Genomic DNA, 22,777 nt, shown 5'->3' with positions numbered 1-22,777 from the left:
ATTAAGTCTGGGCTTGGTCAAAGTTTGGGTTTATTTATTTATTATTTATTATTATTATTATTATTATTATTTATTTTTCTTTATTATCCATAAGGTTTTTTTTTTATAATTGAGAGAGGGAAAATTTAATCCCTATAGATAAATTTCACTAGTTAAATTATAAAGTTCTTAACTTTCTATATAATGTATAGTTTATATTGTATGAGGTGCTTGATTCTAAACTTGTAGATTCTAACGGCAAGTATCGTGCTATCTATTCTCAACCTGGGGGATAACCTTCTCCTTGCCTTTTCCTTGTTGTTGGTCTTCTTCAACTCTCTTATACTTCTCAATGCGGTCCATTAGCTGACTCATGCTAGTAACGAGTTTACCAGACAAGGATGTCCTTAAACCATGATCAGTAGGGAGGCCGAGCTTAAACGTTTCTAGGGCCATTGCATCAAAATTGCCCTCCATGTCATTAAACATCTCCCAATATCTGTCCGAATACACCTTCAGTGTTTCTCCTTCCTGCATGCTCAAAGACAGCAAAGAAGACAAAGGTCGGGCCATTCTTCGGCAAGTGACAAAACTTGAACCAAAAGCTTGGGTAAGCTCTTTGAAAGAGCTGATGGAATTTGGGTTCAGCCCTTCGAACCACCTCATGGCAACTGGCCTAAGACTGAAAGGGAAAACCTTACACATCAGCGCTTCGTCCCTGAAGTAGACAGCCATCCTTTGGTTAAAATGACTCACGTGTTCCACGGGGTCTGTTTTACCATTGTAGATGGTGAACGTTGGTTGGTTAAAGCGTCGAGGAAGTCTCACCTCTTCAATCCTGTGCGTGAAGGGTGACCTAGAAATCTGGTTTAGAGCCCTGCTCATGGCATCGTTTCCCACGTCTCCACGTGATGGACTTCTGCGTTGCCCCTTGCGATGAGATTCTTCTTCATAGGTATAGGACTCGCTGGCTGGTGTCCTGGATTTATGTTGATAAGTGACTTCCGGCTCGTCATCAAGGTCCTCATCAGAATACGAGGAAGTCCGTTTCCTCTTTGCATGGCGTAACTCCCTTTTTAGCTTTTCAATCTCCCGCTGCAAATCTCGGTTCTTCTCTGCATGGGACATGCGACTCCCGCCATGTGATTGGTTCTGACCAAGGGGCACGGTGTGTACGCTACCCTCGCAGTCTTGTCTTCACTCTAGGTTAAGAAAAAGGTCCACGTGCTGAGATGCCCTAGACTTCGCTCCTTGTTGATCGTGTCCAGCCATCACCTACTGTTGTCTTCGCCCCTGCACAAGCTCTTCCCACAGACGGCGCCAATTGTAGGGTCTGTTTTTGTAGCCTAAGCCCAAAAGATATGGGTTAAAGGCCCAACGAACCCAGGATAATGAATTTGTAGAGAGTGGGCGAAAGAGCTGGGCTGGTTATGAATTAAACAATGGTTGGCTAGGTTACTTGCAGTAATGATAACATAAAATAATGCTTGAACAACTCCCTGAATGAATGTCCGAAGAGATGTTTTATTAAGTGAACAGTAATTACAACATTCAGAGCTACAGTAAAGCTTTTCTTCATTTTTTCTCGTCCCCCATTATCAGGGACCCTTCTTCTTTATATAGCACCCTTTTCCATCATCTCCACCGTCCACCTGTTCTTCATCTGCGTATCTACTCAAGTACATGTCACGTCATGTGTTTACTTTAGTTCTTTGTGAGTGGCGGTAGCTGAGGTTGCACTGTTCAGGGGTCTTCTCCACATAAATGCGGCCAAAAAAGCTGTTACAGTGCATTAAATGCGGTGGTAGCAGCTTTTCCTTTAGATATTTTTTTAGTTCTGATCATCTCCAGACCTACCCAGAACTTATCATTATCGTTGGGATTGCTAGGATGATCATTTGGACATTCCACACGTTTGATTGATCAAGGTTATTTGTGACCGAGGAGTAAGACATCTTCGAACCAGTAGTGGCCTCTTTGGACGGTACTCCCCCTCTACTTCTGGGCTTCCTGCCTTCAGATGGGCCGTTCCAACCAACTGTTGCTCCTCGGAAATATAATACTCTTCGACATGGTGCCCCAGGCCCATTGAGTAGCTCTGGGTTTTTACTCCCCACAATACTCAACACCAAATGATTAAGACAAGGAAGACTTTCTATTTTTATTTTTAATTGAATATTTTTTTATTATATCATTCATGAATGAAAAATTTAAAAAAAAAAAATCAAAGATTAATAGTTATATTTTCAATTAAATATTTAAATTTTAAGTTTTTTCAGTATTAAATTATGCATAAAAAATACATTTATCAATTGAATAGTAATTAACATTCAATTTGAATGAAATTTGATATACATGTTAATAATGTAAAGAACATGTAATTCAGTGGTTAATATTTTAAAATATATAACTGCGGCGGGCAAAAATTAAACAGACTAACTTTTTTTTGCTGAATAAACAAACCAACTTTTAACCTCACACAATTAATTTATAGAGATGGGGGTGCTTATCAACCTTGATTACCCCTGTTAGAGTGAGTTAATCTTGAAATAAGAGACTAAGTGCTTGGAATAAATGTGAGATGAGGAAATTGAATAACACTAGTCTTGGATTGATTAAGTTATGTTCCTCGGGAATGGTCCGAGGTATAGATTTACACTTGTTCTTGGACTACAATGATGTTACTTTGTTTTTTCTCCTCTCTTCATATGTTTTATGCCCCTCTTCATAGAGGCCTTTTTACCTTATATAGTCACCCAGGTTGTATCTTGGCCTTCCATTTGGAGGGCTGTGGTTTATTTTCTTTGATACTTGTCTCATCAGGGTCTTACTAGAATGTTTCTACACCGGACTATGAGCTGTGATGACATTGTTCAAAGGCTATTTCTTCATTAATACGGCCGGTTAAGTGGGTTTGGAGTATTGAATGTGGAGGTGATGAATGTTTTATTTGTATTTTTCCATTTCTTGATTAAAGACCAACTTTCTTTCTCTTCCTTGGTTCGTGTCCGATGGTTTTCAATATTGGACTTCGGCCATTCTGAGGACACGTCAGTATCCTCGAGGTCCTCGGGTATTCTTGTTGTGGTTGGGTTGTCATATTTGCCCTAATGATTAGTTGATAGTATTTTTTGAGGTGTGTTCTTCTGGCATTGATCTTTTCTTATTCATTCTTGTCCTCGGCTTCTCATCCTCCTACAATAGCTATGTCAAATTTTAGCAGGTGTTTGAATGGTTTTTCTCCAAATTAGTTTAGAAAGAAATTTTGTTAGTAAGAATAATGCTAATACAACAACAAAATCAACAACTTTGTTACAACTTGCCCAAATGGTGAGTTGTGAGTAGTGGAGTAAAAGTTGTGAGTTTATATGAGTTTACAATTCACCACTCCTAACGTGTTACGTTTGTAAATTGTGACAAAAATTGTGAGTTTTGTTATGGCACTAGCATTGTTCAATGATTGAGAGCTATCTGTTAGACAAGTTTCACCGTTTACTAGATTTATGTTTTTTTTTTTTTCCCACTAGTTTTTTGTTTTATTTATTTTATTTTATTTTATTTATAATTCTTAATTACAATAATAGGGAATGAGATATTAGAAATACAAAAATGTGATAGTCGAACTATAAAATTCTTAACTTTTTTCGATAATTTTAGTTTCAGTAATTTTTCCCTAACAATCTAATTTCATGAACATATAATACAGGCATCACATTACATACCTTTACAAGTAGTAAGACTGATTAACGTTTATTATTACACGTGAGTCTTTTTGTGTACTTTTAGAATTAATTTTTTAATTTGTTTTTTCTTTTTACCATTAGTCTCATGAATATTGTACTTCATTGTTGTATTAATTGAAGCTACTTAATTATGTTCATTTAAGAAGGAATATTAATACATCAACCAAAAAAAAAAAAAATCCATATTTACACTTCATTTGAAAGTTCACAAAGGAATGCAATGATTTTAATTGCTTTTTGAGAATGTATGTAAAACTGTGTAAAACAGTTTATGTGTAATAAACATTACTCCTAATTAAAAATATGAAAGACAATGAAATATGATGTTGGTCTATAACGGTCATCGCATTTTTTTGCTAACACTATTGTTTATTTGCACTACTTGTGCAGAGAATGACATTGCTCTTGCTCCAGTTCTCGCTTTCTTGCTGATCCCAAAATTATGTAAGATTAAGATTGTAGTGTTTATACTTTATACTAGAATTATCTTAACTAATAAGAGCAAGACCATAGGACATGATTCGAATCTCACATATATCAAAAATTAATTAGTATATTGGTTTAATAATAAAGAGTAATAATCATGAAACAAATAAGTTATAAAGTATCAAATCTATCAATAACAAAATTTAGGACACACATATATATTAATTCCATAAGTATATATTTAAAAAAAAAAAAAAAAAAAAAACCAAAAAAAACAGAATTTATACGCCAGACAGAACAACAGGCCCATCTTTTCCATGTTAGGGAGGAGACTACAAAAATTTATGAAAGCTTTAAGCCAACTCAAGAGGATCAAATTTAGAAACATCAAGCGGTCCTAATACACAAAATAAACACAAGACACAAAATACCAATTCAATTCATTCATGATTGACTTGTGAAGTTTGAAATGATCAAACAAGTTGTTGAAGTGTTCCTCAGTAACATTTAAGCCCAAGTTTTATGGAACTGAAATAAACTTTTGGAACTTTTGGAGTCTTCAAATAATCAACTTGAACTCTTTGAAACCTATAGATGATGACACCCGAAAATTCCATTCTTTTTAATTGGTGACACGACTTATGTTTAATGTTTTAATTGTTAAAACCTAATTGAATTTGGTATAATTGGATTTCAAGTCAATAATCCGATGCATGATCAATTCTGGGTCTAAATCACTTTGTGAAAGATAGGATGGATGTCATCCATTTTGGGAAGCTGCTACTAGATGACATGACAGATATACAAGACAACTGATCAGAAACCACATATATGTTCAACATGTTGATGCCCTTAATTTGATGTTCTTTAAATGAGCAAACAGCCCCTAATAAAGAAGATATCTTGAAGCAATTTTGGACCTATGCGTGAAGATAGGTCTATGCGAACAAACTTTCCACAATTGCAATTAGAGTCAAAAAAGATTTGATAGTGTCACTGTGGCAGTAGTGTAATGTAATTTTCAATAGCAAATTATCAAAGATTGAAAGTACCTAACACGAATGAAATACTCCATGGGAGTATACCTAACACAGAAAATAATATATAATTTTGCGTAGAAATTTACCAAGCCATAGTTTTTTACTTTTTCTTTTTGCGGAATTAATGGTCCACCAAACCATGATTAGACTTCAAGCCAAGGAGTTCATATGTTTAAAATATACCCCATATATATTTCCACTCGATCACATAGCAAAATGGTATTCTTGTACTTGCTAGCCCGCCCTTATTTAGCCAGCCAATCTTCCTATAATGACTTTCTCTGTAATCAGATCAAGCAGAAGCCTAGTCAGGCCATCTGAAAAGACACCACAAGGCACACTACTTGATCTATCTATCATTGATAGACTACCAGTTCTAAGATGCAATGCTCGAACGTTGCATGTGTTTAGGCATGGCCCTGGGGCAGCACGAGTTATAAGAGAAGCTTTGTCCAAGGCTTTGGTTCCTTACTACCCTCTTGCTGGAAAGTTGAAAGAGTCAAGCCAAGGTCAGCTCCAAATTGAATGCTCTGGAGGAGTGTGGTTTGTTGAGGCGTCTGCTGATTGTACCCTTTATGGTGTCAATTACTTGGACAATGATATTGTATCTATCCCACATGATGAGCTTCTACCTGATCATATCCCACAGAATGAAGGCATAGACCCACTTGTGCAATTGCAGGTGAATATATATTCCGTTAAGTTATAACCAATTCATTTTATTGCCACCCCTATGCTCCTCCAAATATGACTCAACTTCTCCTGTGGTCAAAACTCAACAGTTTTAAGCTAACAAACAGTTCTCCCATGTTGAAACTGTGTTTCTATCCCCATTGCCCTCCATTTGCAACCGTTGTGAGTTCACACCATTGGAGAGTCGTGGCAAATGAAAGTGACAATTTAGTGAGTTACTCACCTTGTGAAAAAGGTTGAGATAAAAATTATGTTCCTAGTAATAAGGCCAATTCTCTCTTATTATTATTATTATTATTATTATCTATATATATCTATATATATATATATATAACCGAAACTTTTGAAACTCTCACAATTTTCCACGTTACCACATCATTATTATTATTTTTAAACAAAATTATTTAACATTTATTTACCCCATATGTTGCCTAAAGAGAGTTGGAAACCAAAAATTATTCCCATACGTTGACTAAAAATAGTTGGAAACCAATACGTTATCCAAAGTAGAGTTGAAAACTGATTACAACTCAACAAATTATCCACCGTCCTACAACTATATATATATAATACAATAACAACAATGTACAAGTTGAAAAAGAATGAAGAGCAATGATAATTGAAAGAGCTGTATTTAGGATTTTTATTTTTGGCTTTTGCTTTAGCCACTGCTAATAGAATTAGACATACAATGAAGTTGGTGTGGCTGACTGTTGCTAACATGCTCAAAGCTCAAGCATGGCTCCATGCAACCATGTAATACCTATGGTATTCTTTTTTCATGGTTTAATTTTGCTATGGTATTGAATTACTGCTTTGCCTCAAGTCTCGCATCTTAAGCTTGGTACCTTTTTTTTAATCTACATTCTTTTAATTCTTCTGTTACTCCATTTGGTTTTGGTGAACATGTTGGATATTTGAAATATGTATGTTTGATTTTGCGCCTGTGATTGTTTTTAATCTTTTATGTTGAATTTTTTATTTGCTTTCATATGTGCCTGAGATTTTTTTTTTTTCTCTATGTTATTCTTTTGTTATGTTTAGGATTGATTTTCTTTTGAGTATTTGGGATTGAAATTTCTACTAATTTTTTTTTTAATTTTTTTATTGTACATGATAGATAACACATCTCTATTTTTTTGGAGAAAAATCAAAGTTACAACCTATGTCTTCTTGCCTAGGGAACGATATATTTTTATTTGGTATGTTATATATAAATTTGTTGAATTTGGTTTGGTTTTGAAGTAGAATTTGGGATTCTATAAATTTTGAAGTTTTAAGTCTTGAGGTTTTTGGTATTTGTGTCTCAGTAGGTTGATCTTAATTCTTAACCTTAAATGCTTTTTATTTAGGTTCATGTGATTTTTGTTTTCTTATTTAAAACTATGATTTTTGGTTGATTAATTATTTGTTTGGATTAATTTCAATTAATTATTTATTTGGATTCAACATAAAAGATAATGAAATTAAGTATTATAATTTTGATATTGTTCCATGTTTTGAATTGTCTATATTGTTATAACTAAGAGAAAGTCATATTGTTACTCAAATTTGAAACTTGGTGTGTCTTCCTAACAGGGTCGTTGTTTATATATTTACAGTTTATATTAGTTTTTAGTGTGTGTGTATATAACTATTGAGAATTTTGTTTTATTAATCTAAGAATTGTAAATTACTTTGTAGGTTTCGGTAACTATGCACTTGCAACTCAATAACGTTCAATGTTAGACAACACTTCTAAACTATGGAAAAGTATAGAAGTTAAATATTTCTTCATTTAAAAAAAAAAAAAAAAATTACTAACTAGCAAAATGTCTATTTACTCATTGTTGGATTTTTTTTCAGAGTCAATAATTTTTCCATGCATCGCACGGGTTAGCGACTAGTTATTATTGTTATTATTATTATTATTATTATTTTGGTTTTCCACATGTACTTACTACAAATCCTCATAAATATTNATTAGAAGAATAAAAAAAATTCATAGAAAAATGAGAGAGAGAGAGAAGAGAGAGAGAGAGAGAGAGAGAGAGAGAGAGAGAGAAAACCTTTTTATGAGAGAAAACCATGCATAGAATGGAATAGATAGTTACCAATTTATAGTAAGACAATGTGAATAAGAAGAAACAAAATAAAGAAGATGAAGAGAAAGAAGAAGAATAATAGTTATGTAGAGGGTAGTGGGGAGATGAAAAGAAGAAGAATAATATTTATATAGAGTAGTGGAGAGATAAAAAGATAAGGATGGAGAAATGTTGGAAAAAGTGTAAATATTAAAATAAAATAAAAAGTAAATGTTAAAAACAATTATAAAAAAATTGGAAAAAAAAATATGAGGTGATGCTTATGTGGCTCAATGAGCGTAGCAACAATAAACTACGCTTCAGCTTTTAGTAATATATAGAATTATCTTAACTAATAAGAGCAAGACCATAGGACATGGTTCGAATCTCACATATATCAAAAATTAATTGTATTTGGTTTAATAATAAAGAGTAATAATTATGAAACAAATAATTATAAAGTATCAAATCTATCAATAACAAAATTTAGACACACATATATATATAAATTCCATAAGTATATATTTAATAAAAAAAAAAAAAAAAAAAATAAAAAAAAACAAAAAAAAAAAAAAAAAACAGAATTTATACGCCAGGCAGAACAACAGGCCCATCTTTTCCATGTTAGGGAGGAGACTACAAAAATTTATGAAAGCTTTAAGCCAACTCAAGAGGATCAAATTAGAAACATCAAGCGGTCCTAATACACAAAATAAACACAAGACACAAAATACCAATTCAATTCATTCATGATTGACTTGTGAAGTTTGAAATGATCAAACAAGTTGTTGAAGTGTTCCTCAGTAACATTTAAGCCCAAGTTTTATGGAACTGAAATAAACTTTTGGAACTTTTGGAGTCTTTAAATAATCAACTTGAACTCTTTGAAACCTATAGATGATGACACCCGAAAATTCCATTCTTTTTAATTGGTGACACGACTTATGTTTAATGTTTTAATTGTTAAAACCTAATTGAATTTGGTATAATTGGATTTCAAGTCAATAATCCGATGCATGATCAATTCTGGTCTAAATCACTTTTTGAAAGATAGGATGGATGTCATCCATTTTGGGAAGCTGCTACTAGAAGACATGACAGATATACAAGACAACTGATCAGAAACCACATATATGTTCAACATGTTGATGCCCTTAATTTGATGTTCTTTAAATGAGCAAACAGCCCCTAATAAAGAAGATATCTTGAAGCAATTTTGGACCTATGCGTGAAGATAGGTCTATGCGAACAAACTTTCCACAATTGCAATTAGAGTCAAAAAAGATTTGATAGTGTCACTGCAGTAGTGTAATGTAATTTTCAATAGCAAATTATCAAAGATTGAAAGTACCTAACACGAATGAAATACTCCATGGGAGTATACCTAACACAGAAAATAATATATAATTTTGCGTAGAAATTTACCAAGCCATAGTTTTTTACTTTTTCTTTTTGCGGAATTAATGGTCCACCAAACCATGATTAGACTTCAAGCCAAGGAGTTCATTTGTTTAAAATATACCCCATATATATTTCCACTCGATCACATAGCAAAATGGTATTCTTGTACTTGCTAGCCCGCCCTTATTAGCCAGCCAATCTTCCTATAATGACTTTCTCTGTAATCAGATCAAGCAGAAGCCTAGTCAGGCCATCTGAAAAGACACCACAAGGACACTACTTGATCTATCTATCATTGATAGACTACCAGTTCTAAGATGCAATGCTCGAACGTTGCATGTGTTTAGGCATGGCCCGGGCAGCACGAGTTATAAGAGAAGCTTTGTCCAGGCTTTGGTTCCTTACTACCTCTTGCTGGAAAGTTGAAAGAGTCAAGCCAAGGTCAGCTCCAAATTGAATGCTCTGGAGGAGTGTGGTTTGTTGAGGCGTCTGCTGATTGTACCCTTTATGGTGTCAATTACTTGGACAATGATATTGTATCTATCCCACATGATGAGCTTCTACCTGATCATATCCCACAGAATGAAGGCATAGACCCACTTGTGCAATTGCAGGTGAATATATATTCCGTTAAGTTATAACCAATTCATTTTATTGCATCCTATCTTAAATAGTAAGAAACTCTACCCTAGTATTGTAAACTCAATCGTTGTTAGCTAAACATGAAACAAACTGCTATCTAGAACCACAAGAAAAGTAGTTAGAAAGACGATAATTAATGACACTAATATGCTTATTTGATACAAGGGATGTGGGCTAAGTCAACTAACTCTAAATTCAAAAAAAAAAAAAAAAAAAAAAAAAAAAAAAAGCGCTAAGTGGACTATATAATTTTCTTGTTTTTAGTTCAATGAATAAAACTTCAGTTCAGTGTTTTTTTATTTTGTACATAATACAAATTAATATGTGATTATTTTAAGATACGTATTGTGTCAGTGTCCGTTCAGCATACCTAAAAACTGAATATAAGTCAAATTTTAGGATAATTTCACAGCTGACAATTTAACCATAAATGTATTTTTAGGTGACACAATTTGCATGCGGTGGTTTTGTGATAGGCCTCATATTCTGCCATTGCATATGTGATGGCCTAGGGGCTGCACAATTTCTAAATGCGATTGGCGAGCTGGCTAGAGGTGCTGAGCATCTAAGCACTGCACCAGTGTGGCAAAGGGACTTTTTTCCACCACCACCTGAACAAGCAAAGGTCACTCCATTGCCAAACCTACCACCACCAATGCCCAACTATACACTCAACCATGCAAATGTAGACATAACGCTAGATCACATCAACCAGCTCAAGCAAGAATTTCGTCAATCAACTGGACGCACTTGCTCTTCTTTCGAAGTTGTAGCTGCCAAATTTTGGAGCCGTCGAACACAGGCTATAAACTTTAAGCAAGATACTGAACTCAAGCTTGTGTTCTTTGCAAATTGCCGCCAGCTCTTGAACCCTCCCTTGCCAAACGGTTTCTATGGCAACTGCTTCTTCCCAGTGACAATCACAGCTTCAAGTGAGTCACTCACACAGGCATCAATTTCTGATGTTGTGAAGCTGATCCAAGAAGCGAAGGCTAAGCTCCCAACTGAGTTTGACAAGTACATGAAGGGTGAATCTATCAAAGATGGTGAAGACCCATTTGCACCACCACTTGCTTACACCACACTATTCATATCAGAGTGGGGCAGACTGGGATTCAACCAAGTAGACTACGGGTGGGGCCCGCCAGTCCACATTGTTCCAATCCAAGGCTCAAGCATCATTCCAGTTGGTATTGTGGGGTCCTTGCCTTTGCCAATGAAAGGCGCTCGATTGATGACATGGTGTGTGGAGGAGGCTCATCGCCAACACTTCCTCAATCAGATGACGACTTGACAATAACATGAATCTTCCCCGAAAATGATCCAAAAGTAATTATAATGGTTTAGACCATTTCGAAATCCTTGAATCTCATTGCTTCCTTTAGCTACATCAGGGTTAAATAAAACATGAAATCAATGTATTTTGTGTAATAAATAATAGGCCTAGTTGGAATTGGCGTGATGGCAAGAATCTTCCCCTAAACTTATATGTTGTGGATTTGAGTTCGAGAATCAATCTCTTTAAAGAAAAAAAAATAAAAACTAATAAATATAAAACAATTGCTAATAACTTTCGAGATTTTGTAGAAGTTGGAATTTTATGCACTCCTATTTAGATAATACATTTATCTCACATATATGTGTCTATATATATATAATTAAAAATAGAAAAACTTTTATGTGTTCATAGTTATGTCAATTAACAGAAATTTGAAATGCAATAAGGCCAAAAGCGAAAATCCTTGAGATTTAGTTGTAAAGCTTCTATACAACACATCGAACACAATTTTGTATTATTGAACCTTTTTGTTTAAGAATTAACCAAATTGATCCTTCTGCCCAAATTTCATTAAACTATAACCAATGAAAAGTGGTCATGTATTATAAAAGATTCATTTTTATGGAAACTTAATAAAAAATTTCAAATAAAATTATAAAAAAAGAAAAGAAAAGAAAGAAACACGAATTAAAGCTGTTTGGATAATAAGAAAATAAATGAAGGAAAATTATCGGCAAGAGTAAAAGCCTACTTGCAATACTACCGGGCACTCTTGGTGCGATGGTCATTCCATAAATATAAGTACTTGTGGGGTGTGGGGGATAAGAGCTGGGGTTCAAGTCTCTAAGAGGGAGTTTTACATACATATGCACTTAGATAAGGTTATAGTAGAATTTCTATCTTGTATAAAAAAGAAAAAGCCTACTTGCAATTAAAGTAATTAATACAATACAATACAATACAATCTTCAATGAGAATATTTGCTTGATCTATCAATTATAGATATCGAAGTAATTGCTACACTATTTTAAAGGCTAAGGGCTAATGCTAAGACTAATCCGAAGCCTAAGGATACCAAGTTGAAATATTGAATGATTTGATCTTTGTGTGTGTCATTCTTCTTTGTTTTTCCTTTTTATAATCTGCAAGTTCCTGCTGTCATCATCCAAATTGTGTAGAAATTGTTTATAACACTCCATTTGAGAGGAGAGAAGAAAAAATATATATATATATATATATATTTTTTTTTATAATATTCTTTTCATACCCTTATTTGAGTCTTAATTTTTTGGAAGTATTAGTGAGAGAAAATAACATGGATAGTTAGAAACACTCATTTTCTTAATTTTTCCTTAAAACATTAAATTTTTATTTCCCAAAATTGGGAGGAATCAAAAGGAATGAAATTACATTTAATAAAATTCCACTAGAACTCTCCAAAATACTCATGCACATTCAATCCTTTATTTTTAAATAGAGATATAATAGAAAATATTGTTATAAAATAATTTGTTTTATTCCTTCAATATTACTTCAAAATAGGATTACTTATATTTCATTTTTTATTTTTTAAAACATCCAAACAAGATTACTTAAATTCAATTTCCTTTTCTTGTAAAACCGGTATCTACATTGAGTTCATTCTTCACACCACCCACTTATCCTACCAATGCATCAAATACCCTTTCTATTGGAACAGCCAACCTCGCATTCTTTATTCGTTTGTACTATGTTAAGTCTGTCAATTGGACCGTCTCTCCCTTACCTGTCTATTTGGCCCAAAATCTTCAAGGACAAACTTTAGTAAGTCTGGGCTTGGTCAAAGTTTGGGTTTTTATTTTTATTTTTTTATTATTATTTATTTTTCTTTATTATCCATGAAGTTTTTTTTTTTTTTGGTTGATAATTTGATAATTGAGAGAGGGAAAATTTAAACCCTAAAGATAAATTTCAACTAGTTAAATTATAAGGTTCTTGACTATCTATATAATGTATAGTTTATATTGTATGAGGTGATTGATTCTAAACTTGTAGATCCTAGCAGCAAGTATCGTGCAATCTTTTCTCACTCTAATTATTTTATTTTTATTTTTTGAATGAAATGTTCAAATTCTTAGACATAACTAGTGTGGGCTGATCTAAAGGCCATATATATCAAGCAGTAAAGTTAAACCATTGGAGAGAGGTTTGTGTTTAGTGCCCAGTTTCACTAGATACGCTAAGATACGAACATGTATCTAAAACTGAACATGTGTCCGCACCTCAACGTGTCTAGTGAAACTGGCCATTGAACACAAACCCAACCCAAACCATTGGCACCGTGCTAACTTTTCTCACTCTGACTTTTTGAATGAAATGTTCAAATTCTTAGACATAACTAGTGTGGGCTCCTATCCCAAAAAAGAAAAAAGAAAAAAAAAACCAGCGTGGGCTGTGCTAAGGGCCATATATATCAGGCCCAGTATATTACATATATAAAATAGTATATTTTATCTAGATATTACTTCTCTATTAATGTCTTGGAACTCTCCTAGTTAGTGTTCGTTTAGCATGAATAAAATTTACTAATTTATTTTATTATTCAACTTATTTTTGTTACTATTTATGGATTCTATTACACTTTTTGGTACTATTTATGGGTCCCATTGTATTATTTCAGCTAACTTTTACTTTTATCTATAGTACTTTTAGCAAAAAGTTTTTAATTTTAGCAAAATAAGCAGATTTCAAATATACATTATTATCCTCAATGGAAGCACCTGACCATTGGATCAACACATTATTAATTGCTTTATATATATATATATATATTGTTTTTTTGACGAGTTATATCATTTCTTGACCACACCTTTTGCATATTCGCTTGGTTCTCTAGTGGTCTCTTTGGATTTGAGGAGAGGGAAGGAGGAGGAATAGAGTTAGTGGTAGCTCCAAAAATATTTTCTAGAGGAGTCATTCAAATTTTTGTTAAATAGGTTGACAAGAACCTTTTTGTAAATAATGTTTTTCTTATTTCATCTTGATCATTTGGATGATAAGATGAAATCTTGTTTGCAACCTATGATTCAAAGGAAGATTTTTCAAGTTAACAATAGTTTTTTTAGATAATAAATCTTAAGTAAGAGATGAATCATGTGGTCTAATGATTTTTTTGGTAGAAAGGAAAATTTCATAAAACAACGAAACTAAGGGGGAAAGGGAGGATCAGCAACGGTCCTGTTAACATACAAACCAGATCTGTCTGAGTTTAACAGCTCCAAAAGATCCACAGGCGGATCTTGATACAAAATAAAAGGTCTCTCTTGAACAGAACCTATTCTAGCCAAACAATCCGCACATGAGTTTGCTTCACGAAAACAATGCACAATCTGGACTTGTGCTATTTGGGATATTAGCTACCTGCAGTCATCAATGAGAGGCAAAACAGAGAGATTAGTAATAGTTGGGCTGGTGAGGAGCTGCACAACAGCTATTGCATCAAGTTGAACGTTCACATCATTCCATATAAAAAAATTTATCCATAGTACAACAAGAGAATAAAGGATAAATATAAGTTCATTCAACATATTGTTTCTTAGTATATTGAAGATTAGTTTTGCTAAAATTAAAATTTGGAAATTATCTATTGCCTTTTAATATAATAAAGTTATTAATTATTATTGTTAAGTAAATTTTAATTATTATTACTTAGAATATTTTTTAATTTACTATTTATTAGTTTTGGTCTTTACTCTTTTCAATTATTTTATTTAACAATTTAACTCAACTTTGACAACTTATTAGTCTTTATAACTCATTAAAAATAATGTTTATGTGTGTCTTCTGCATTACTCTGTTAAGAATTTAACACAATAATAAAATCATTAAAATAAAATAAAAAGAGATGGGTTCAAGTTACATAATTGGATTTAAGTAGATCTAACAGTTAAAAAAGACACTCATTAATACTAATATTTGATTTGTATCTCATTAATTATCCTTATTTATTGCATTCCATATTATCTCTAAACTTAAAAAAACACAAAAAAGTGTACCTCTCTCTCTGATTTTTTTTCCCACCGTTTCTCAAAAAAAAAAAAAAAAAAAAAATTCCTTCACGCATGCCTCTCTGTTTCTCTGTCTCTTACTCCACCACTCTTCCACCTCCACTGCCAGGTCCCGGGGAAAAAAAAAAAGGAAAAAAGAAAAAGAAAAAAGAGACCAAACAATCCAGTTAAGTTATTGAAATAAAGAGGGATGGTTAGAGATTATGCTTGACCGCCGATTCGTAAGAGATGATGGATGTGGTCTTGGGCTAGGAGTGATGGATAATCGTCCTATGAATGTAGTCTTTCACATCCTTGTGGAATCCAACATTTCCACAACTCTAAGCTCGGTTTCCACTCTTTTCCCTTAATGCGTGATACAAGTTTTTATTTTTATTGTTTTCCCAAATCAAATATATTTGTTTGATTTTTTTATATTATTTTAGTTCGGTAAATGGTTTGGTACTTCTTCCAATCATACAACAGAGTCTAAATATAAAAATCATTTTACTCTTGTGCTTATCAACAAACATTTCATTCCTTTGAACGACAAAACTGCGTTACCAACAATTTTCCTAGGATTTGCAATCACCGAGGCTGAAACTTCCAAATCTCAAGTTTGTTTGAACCTTGTAAAACCAAATATGTTCATGTCATTCCTAGCTATTGTGGCTGACTAAAATTTAATTGACTGATTCAGGCTGATGGAGACTACAATGCAAAGCTTGGAATTACTATCCTCAGTATGCATCCTTTCTTTCTCGTTTGTGTCTTATATATTTCAAGGCTTTTGATGTTACGACAATTGTAATTTCAGTGTGCTTCGCCAATGTTGATTGTTAATTTATCATTTTCAAGGAGAAAGCAGTGACAGTGGAAGAGGAAATTGTGGTGATAAACAGCATTGTTCTGCCAAATAAGACTCTTAATGTCAGCGTACAGGAGGAGATTATCTTATGATATCAAAGATACAGAGATCCTGCAATGCCTCTTAGTTTTGTAGTAATTTTATCTTTATCTTTTTCCTCATTTGTGTTCTTACTGTGGAACTATATGATTGAGGGACAGGAACAACTAGACCAAATATCCGGCCACATTAATTGTAATGTTGGATAGCTGATTGCGGATTTGTAGACTTGCAATATTTTTGAATATGAATGAGAGGTTTCTATATACGAGTACTACTGGTAAATCACATTCTAATTTTTCATATACCCCAGTGAAATCTGCTCTCAACTGAATATCCAATTTTAGTTGCCTCTAGAACAATGACATCCAAGTCAATTTGATGGCAACTGCCAACTGAAATTTCATCCGTTGGGAATTTTCCCTGAAGGAATCCATGCCCATTGCATATCTTTAAAATCATTTTTTTTTTTAATTTTTTAATTTTTTTATGAGTACCCTTTTCTCTATGTAAGAGAGGGGAGGGGTTGAGCATGGTTCATGGAGGCATACAAGGTTAAGCTGATGCCAATTCATGAAATTGTAGAGTCATTGTTTGCACTGTTGATAATAGAACTGTCTCAATTGAACAATAGATTAGAAAATTGTGGATTGAGATCTGGTGCAATACCTGAAGTACTAACTATCAAGGTAGGTACTAACTATTTCATACAAGCACTTAAAATAGTTAGTAATATAATAAAACAAGGTTGCAAGAAGTAAGATTTTTATATTTAAGCCTCTGTTGTATGGTTGGAAGAAGTACCAAATCATTTACTGAACTAAAATAGTAGTATAAAAAATCAAACAAATATATTTGAGTTGGGAAAACAATAAAAACAAAAACTTGTATTACGCATTAATGAGGCAATAAAAAATTATAATATACTTTTCATACATTATTATTCAAGCTATTAAACTAAAAAATGAATTTCAAGGCCAAGGAAGATTAAGGCCCACAATATGCAAGTCACATGGTAAGGGAGCAGCAAAAGGAGAGAATGATCTTCGGAGTGGCTGTATTGATAAGTCCTGTGCCTTCTTCGCAACGAATGCATGTAATGAGCACCAACACGATGAGAAAGAAGAGAGGGGCTCAAGGGAAAAGGATTGGAAACTGAGCTTAGAGTGGTGGANTGGAGGTGAAGAGGGTGAGGAGTAAGAACAAGAGAACAGAGGTGCAGTGGAGGAATTTTTTTTTTTTTTTTTGAGAAACGGTGGGAAAAAAAATTAGAGAGAGAGTACACTTTTTGTGTTTTTTTAAGTTTAGAGATAATATGGAATGCAATAAATAAGAGATAATTAATGAGATACAAATCAAATATTAGTATTAATGAGTGTCTTTTTATCGTTAGATCTACTTAGATCTAATGGTTTAGAAAAGGTGTAACTCTTTAGAGTTATACTAGGTGTAACTTGAACTCATCTCAAATAAAAATTGTCATCACTTCCCAATTCCCACTTCCCTTTCCTCACACTTAATTATCTTTTAGTGTCGTTAGTTATTTACACTTTACTACCCATTTAATTTTTTATTATTATTTAAGATCAATAAATTACTAATTTTTGTTGTTGGGCTTGCTATTTTTTTATTATTATTATCAGATTTTAGATCAAATTGGTTGTTGTTGAATTTTTTTTCCTTTTTGTTTGAAAAGTTCAAGTTAATTGTTTGTGTTGAATTGATTTGTTCTTTTTGGGGGGGGGGGGGGGTTCAAATTTTCAATTTAGGGTGGTCAACTTTAAATATATTACTATGTAAAAAAGAAAGAATTCCTTAAGTCAGGGGATTAATAAAGCCATCACCGAGTAGAATAGACTTAGCTGGAAATTAGCTTAATTCTCGATCAACTCTACTTTACTTCATCTCTCTTCCTCTCTACCCCTTAATCCAAATAGGCCATAACATCTTTTTAAGGCATGAAACAAGAAAACATAAAATGAATTAGAAAGTCTAGAAGAAAGATCAAATTAAGTTAGATAGCCCTACGGAATATCCAGATGTCTCCAACGTCAAAATCACGATCTGATCATTGAAACGTTAGCAAAATTTCCCCGTATGGTTCTGAGCAACATGAAGCTTTTCTTTAAGCATTTTAAGGATTTGGTCCCCGCATAATTTTAATTAAAAAAGAAAAAGAAAAAGAGGTGACACAATGAAGAATAATAAACTCTTATCCATGAACCCGACACATATATAGAATAAACAAAACAAAACGCAACTCAAACCAATTCACATTATAATTGTCCTTCTCAATTCTCAAATACCCAAGTAATTGCGAGGTTTTTTTGGTACAACGGATTTATTTTTATTATAGAATACTTGTGATGAGTATGACCATCTTCTTGTTGTTTACTTAAAGCTGCATTATTATCTTGCTTGACAAGAAAAAAGACCAAAGAGGAAGATGCCTATTTAGTATTCACCATTTACGCATGGGTAGAGGCGGCAAATGGGCGGGTTGGGTCCTAAATAAGTTAGGTATATAATTACCCATTTATTCATTTATGACCCGTTTATATATAAATTAATTATCTATTACCCGCCCAAACCATTTAACCCACTATTACCCAAATAAATAAATAACTTTAGAAACTTCCCCCAGAAACCCATAATAAATCCTTTGGAAACTCAAATCCAACGTTCTCTAGACTTCTGTCAAATGCAAAACAATTCGTTCACTTAAAAACCCTTTTTTTAAAATCTTTTAACCAACTTTTATATAGTCAACAAAGCAATATATCAACACCCAAAATCTTTAACGTAGAACACAGAAGAAATCTGTTTGGTTGCCTAGAAAAACATAGAAACAAAAATTTAAAAAAAGAAAAAGAAAAGAATTGAGTAAAAGGGATTGCAGTAAAGGAAATCTGTTTTCCCTGAAACCACCATAACTGTTCTCGTTCCCATTTCCATTATCCACATGGATCGGGTTGAATGGAGATTGGGAGTAGCCAGGGTTTGGATTGTCGAATCCGTAGATCTCAGGCAATGCGGAGGTGTGGTCGACGGCCATGTCACTGTTAGCTGGAAATCCTCCGGATGGGAAGCTGGAGTAAGAGGCATAGCCTTCGTCGGCGGCGGGGAAGCTCTATTCATCTTCGTCATCAATGAAATGACTATTCGATGCATTCACGTTAATCTCCTCCTTGCCATTGATGCCATATGTGTTGAAGGAAGACATTGCTCTCTCTCTCTCTCTCTCTCTCTAAAAAATCAAGTAAAAACACTCACTTTTCTCTCTTGACCTGGACCTATGTGTCTTCGAAAATGTGAGCAAATTGGAAGTACTACTTTTTATATACTTAATGGGTGACAGAAATGAGAAGCCAAACAAGCCATTGAAATTTATATATTGTCAAGTAGATGTGGAGGGTTTTTTTTTTTTTTTTTAGGGGGGGGGGGGGTGGGGGGGGTGCGTTCAATTTTTCAATTTAGGGTGGTCAACTTTAAATATATTACTATGTAAAAAAGAAAGAATTCCTTAAGTCAGGGGATTAATAAAGCCATCACCGAGTAGAATAGACTTAGCTGGAAATTAGCTTAATTCTCGATCAACTCTACTTTACTTCATCTCTCTTCCTCTCTACCCCTTAATCCAAATAGGCCATAACTTCTTTTTAAGGCATGAAACAAGAAAACATAAAATGAATTAGAAAGTCTAGAAGAAAGATCAAATTAAGTTAGATAGCCCTACGGAATATCCAGATATCTCCAACATCAAAATCACGATCTGATCATCGAAACGTTAGCAAAATTTCCCCGTATGGTTCTGAGCAACATGAAGCTTTTCTTTAAGCATTTTAAGGATTTGGTCCCCGCATAATTTTAATTAAAAAAAAAAAAGAAAAAGAGGTGACACAATGAAGAATAATAAACTCTTATCCATGAACCTAACACATATATAGAATAAACAAAACAAAACGCAACTCAAACCAATTCACATTATAATTGTCCTTCTCAATTCTCAAATACCCAAGTAATTGCGAGGTTTTTTTGGTACAACGTATTTATTTTTATTATAGAATACTTGTGATGAGTATGACCATCTTCTTGTTGTTTACTTAAAGCTGCATTATTATCTTGCTTGACAAGAAAAAAGACCAAAGAGGAAGATGCCTATTTAGTATTCACCATTTACGCATGGGTAGAGGCGGCAAATGGGCGGGTTGGGTCCTAAATAAGTTAGGTATATAATTACCAATTTATTCATTTATGACCCGTTTATATATAAATTAATTATCTATTACCCGCCCAAACCATTTAACCCACTATTACCCAAATAAATAAATAACTTTAGAAACTTCCCCCAGAAACCCATAATAAATCCTTTGGAAACTCAAATCCAACGTTCTCTAGACTTCTGTCAAATGCAAAACAATTCGTTCACTTAAAAACCCTTTTTTTAAAATCTTTTAACCAACTTTTATATAGTCAACAAAGCAATATATCAACACCCAAAATCTTTAACGTAGAACACAGAAGAAATCTGTTTGGTTGCCTAGAAAAACATAGAAACAAAAATTAAAAAAAAAAAAAGAAAAGAATTGAGTAAAGGGGATCACACAACAACAAAGAATTGAGTAAAAGGGATTGCAGTAAAGGGAATCTGTTTTCCCTGAAACCACCGTAACTGTTCTCGTTCCCATTTCCATTATCCACATGGATCGGGTTGAATGGAGATTGGGAGTAGCCAGGGTTTGGATCGTCGAATCCGTAGATCTCAGGCAATGCGGAGGCGTGGTCGACGGCCATGTCACTGTTAGCTGGAAATCCTCCGGATGGGAAGCTGGAGTAAGAGGCATAGCCTTCGTCGGCGGCGGGGAAGCTCTATTCATCTTCATCATCAATGAAATGACTATTCGATGCATTCACGTTAATCTCCTCCTTGCCATCGATGCCATATGTGTTGAAGGAAGACATTGCTCTCTCTCTCTCTCTCTCTCTCTCTCTCAAAAAAAACAAGTAAAAACACTCACTTTTCTCTCTTGACCTGGACCTGTGTGTCTTTGAAAATGTGAGCAAATTGGAAGTACTACTTTTTATATACTTAATGGGTGACAGAAATGAGAAGCCAAACAAGCCATTGAAATTTATATATTGTCAAGTAGATGTGGAGAGGTTTTTTTTTTTTTTTTTTTTTTGTTTGGTTACTAAGAAAATCTGAAGGAAAATTTTTTTAATTATCAGATTTTAGATCAAATTGGTTTGTTGTTGGATTTTTTTTTTCTTTTTGTTTGAAGAGGTCAAGATAATTGTTGGTGTTAAATTGATTTATTCTTTTAGGGGGTTCAAATTTTCAATTTAGGGTGGTCAACTTTAAATATATTACCATGTAAGAAAGAAAGAATTCCTTAAGTGAGGGGGTTAATAAAGCCATCATCATGTAGAATAGAGTCAGCTAGAAATTAGCTTAATTTTTGATCAACTCTATTTTACTCTCTCTCTTTTCTTTTCTCCCCCTCAATCCAAACAGGTCATAACTTCTTTTTAAGGCATGAAACAAGAAAACATAAAATGAATTAGAAAGTCTAGAAGAAAGATCGAATTAAGTTTGATAGCCCTATGGAATATCCAGATGTCTCCAACGTCAAAATCACGATCTGATCATCGAAACGTTAGTGAAATTTCTTCGTACGATTTTGAGCAACATGAAGCTTTTCTTTAAGCATTTTAAGGATTTGGTCCCCGCATAATTTTAATTTTCAAAAAAATGAGGTGACACAATGAAGAATAATAAACTCTTATCCATGAACCTGACACATATATATAGAACAAACAAACAAACAAAAACGCAACTCTAACCAATTCACATTATAATTGTCCTTTTCAATTCTCAAGCACCCAAGTAATTATGGCGAAGTTTCGTTTGGTACTACGTATTTATTTTTATTATAGAATACCTGTGATGAGTGTGACCATCTTCTTGTTGTTTACTAAAAGCTGCATTATTATCTTGCTTGACAAGAAAAAAAGACCAAAGAGGAGGAAGATGCCTATTTAGTATTCACCATTTACGCATGGGTTTCCGTTGGCCCCCCATTAACGAAAGCAGCCACACAAGTCAAAGACAAGTTTTAAAGTTTTTGGGTCGTGTCACTGGAGAATTTTACATCATGGGTGGTTGCATGGTTGGAATCAAACACACATCCACAATATATATATACCGTTGGCCCCCCGTTAACGAAAGCAGCCACACAAGTCAAAGACAAGTTTTAAAGTTTTTGGGTCATGTCATTGTTCATTTTACATCATGGGTGGTTGCATGGTTGGAATCAAACACACATCCACAATATATATATATATATATATGACCATTATATCTCTTACTTATTATGAGTGTGACGATGGTGTTTGTTTGTGCTTGCGCAGGTGCGATTGTGACCAATTTGTAACAGAACTTGCAAGCAAAATGACCTCCATGTAGACATCAATCTTGCCCTTCTTAATAGTTATTTCGTACATGTTCGGTAAATCTCACATGCTTCTTCTTCTTCTTTTTTTTTTTTTTTTTTTTTTTTTTTTTTTTTTTTTGTTGTT

The 22,777-nt window shown here is 33.5% G+C and overlaps 1 protein-coding gene across 1 annotated transcript; it reads left to right on the top strand.

The window, feature by feature from the left end:
• The first annotated feature begins 5,396 nt into the window (after nucleotides 1-5,396).
• LOC112005064 (acyl transferase 4) lies at nucleotides 5,397-11,470 on the top strand. The gene is made up of 2 exons (XM_065779477.1): nucleotides 5,397-5,870; nucleotides 10,430-11,470. The coding sequence occupies exons 1-2, from the start codon at nucleotides 5,460-5,462 to the stop codon at nucleotides 11,279-11,281; spliced, it is 1,263 nt and encodes a 420-aa protein (XP_065635549.1). The 5' UTR covers nucleotides 5,397-5,459; the 3' UTR covers nucleotides 11,282-11,470.
• Nucleotides 11,471-22,777: the final 11,307 nt, after the last annotated feature.

The sequence above is a fragment of the Quercus suber genome, unplaced genomic scaffold (genome assembly GCF_002906115.3).
Source record: "Quercus suber isolate HL8 unplaced genomic scaffold, Cork oak 2.0 scaffold_209, whole genome shotgun sequence".
In the NCBI taxonomy this organism is placed as follows: domain Eukaryota; kingdom Viridiplantae; phylum Streptophyta; class Magnoliopsida; order Fagales; family Fagaceae; genus Quercus; species Quercus suber.
This window is presented reverse-complemented; position numbering and strand designations above follow the sequence as displayed.

Bases quoted from the DNA above. Each gene is read 5' to 3' on its own strand.
- LOC112005064 (XM_065779477.1), top strand. From the start codon at position 5,460: ATGACTTTCTCTGTAATCAGATCAAGCAGAAGCCTAGTCAGGCCATCT. The intron at 5,871-10,429 runs GTGAATATATAT...ATGTATTTTTAG, and splicing joins ACCCACTTGTGCAATTGCAG to GTGACACAATTTGCATGCGG.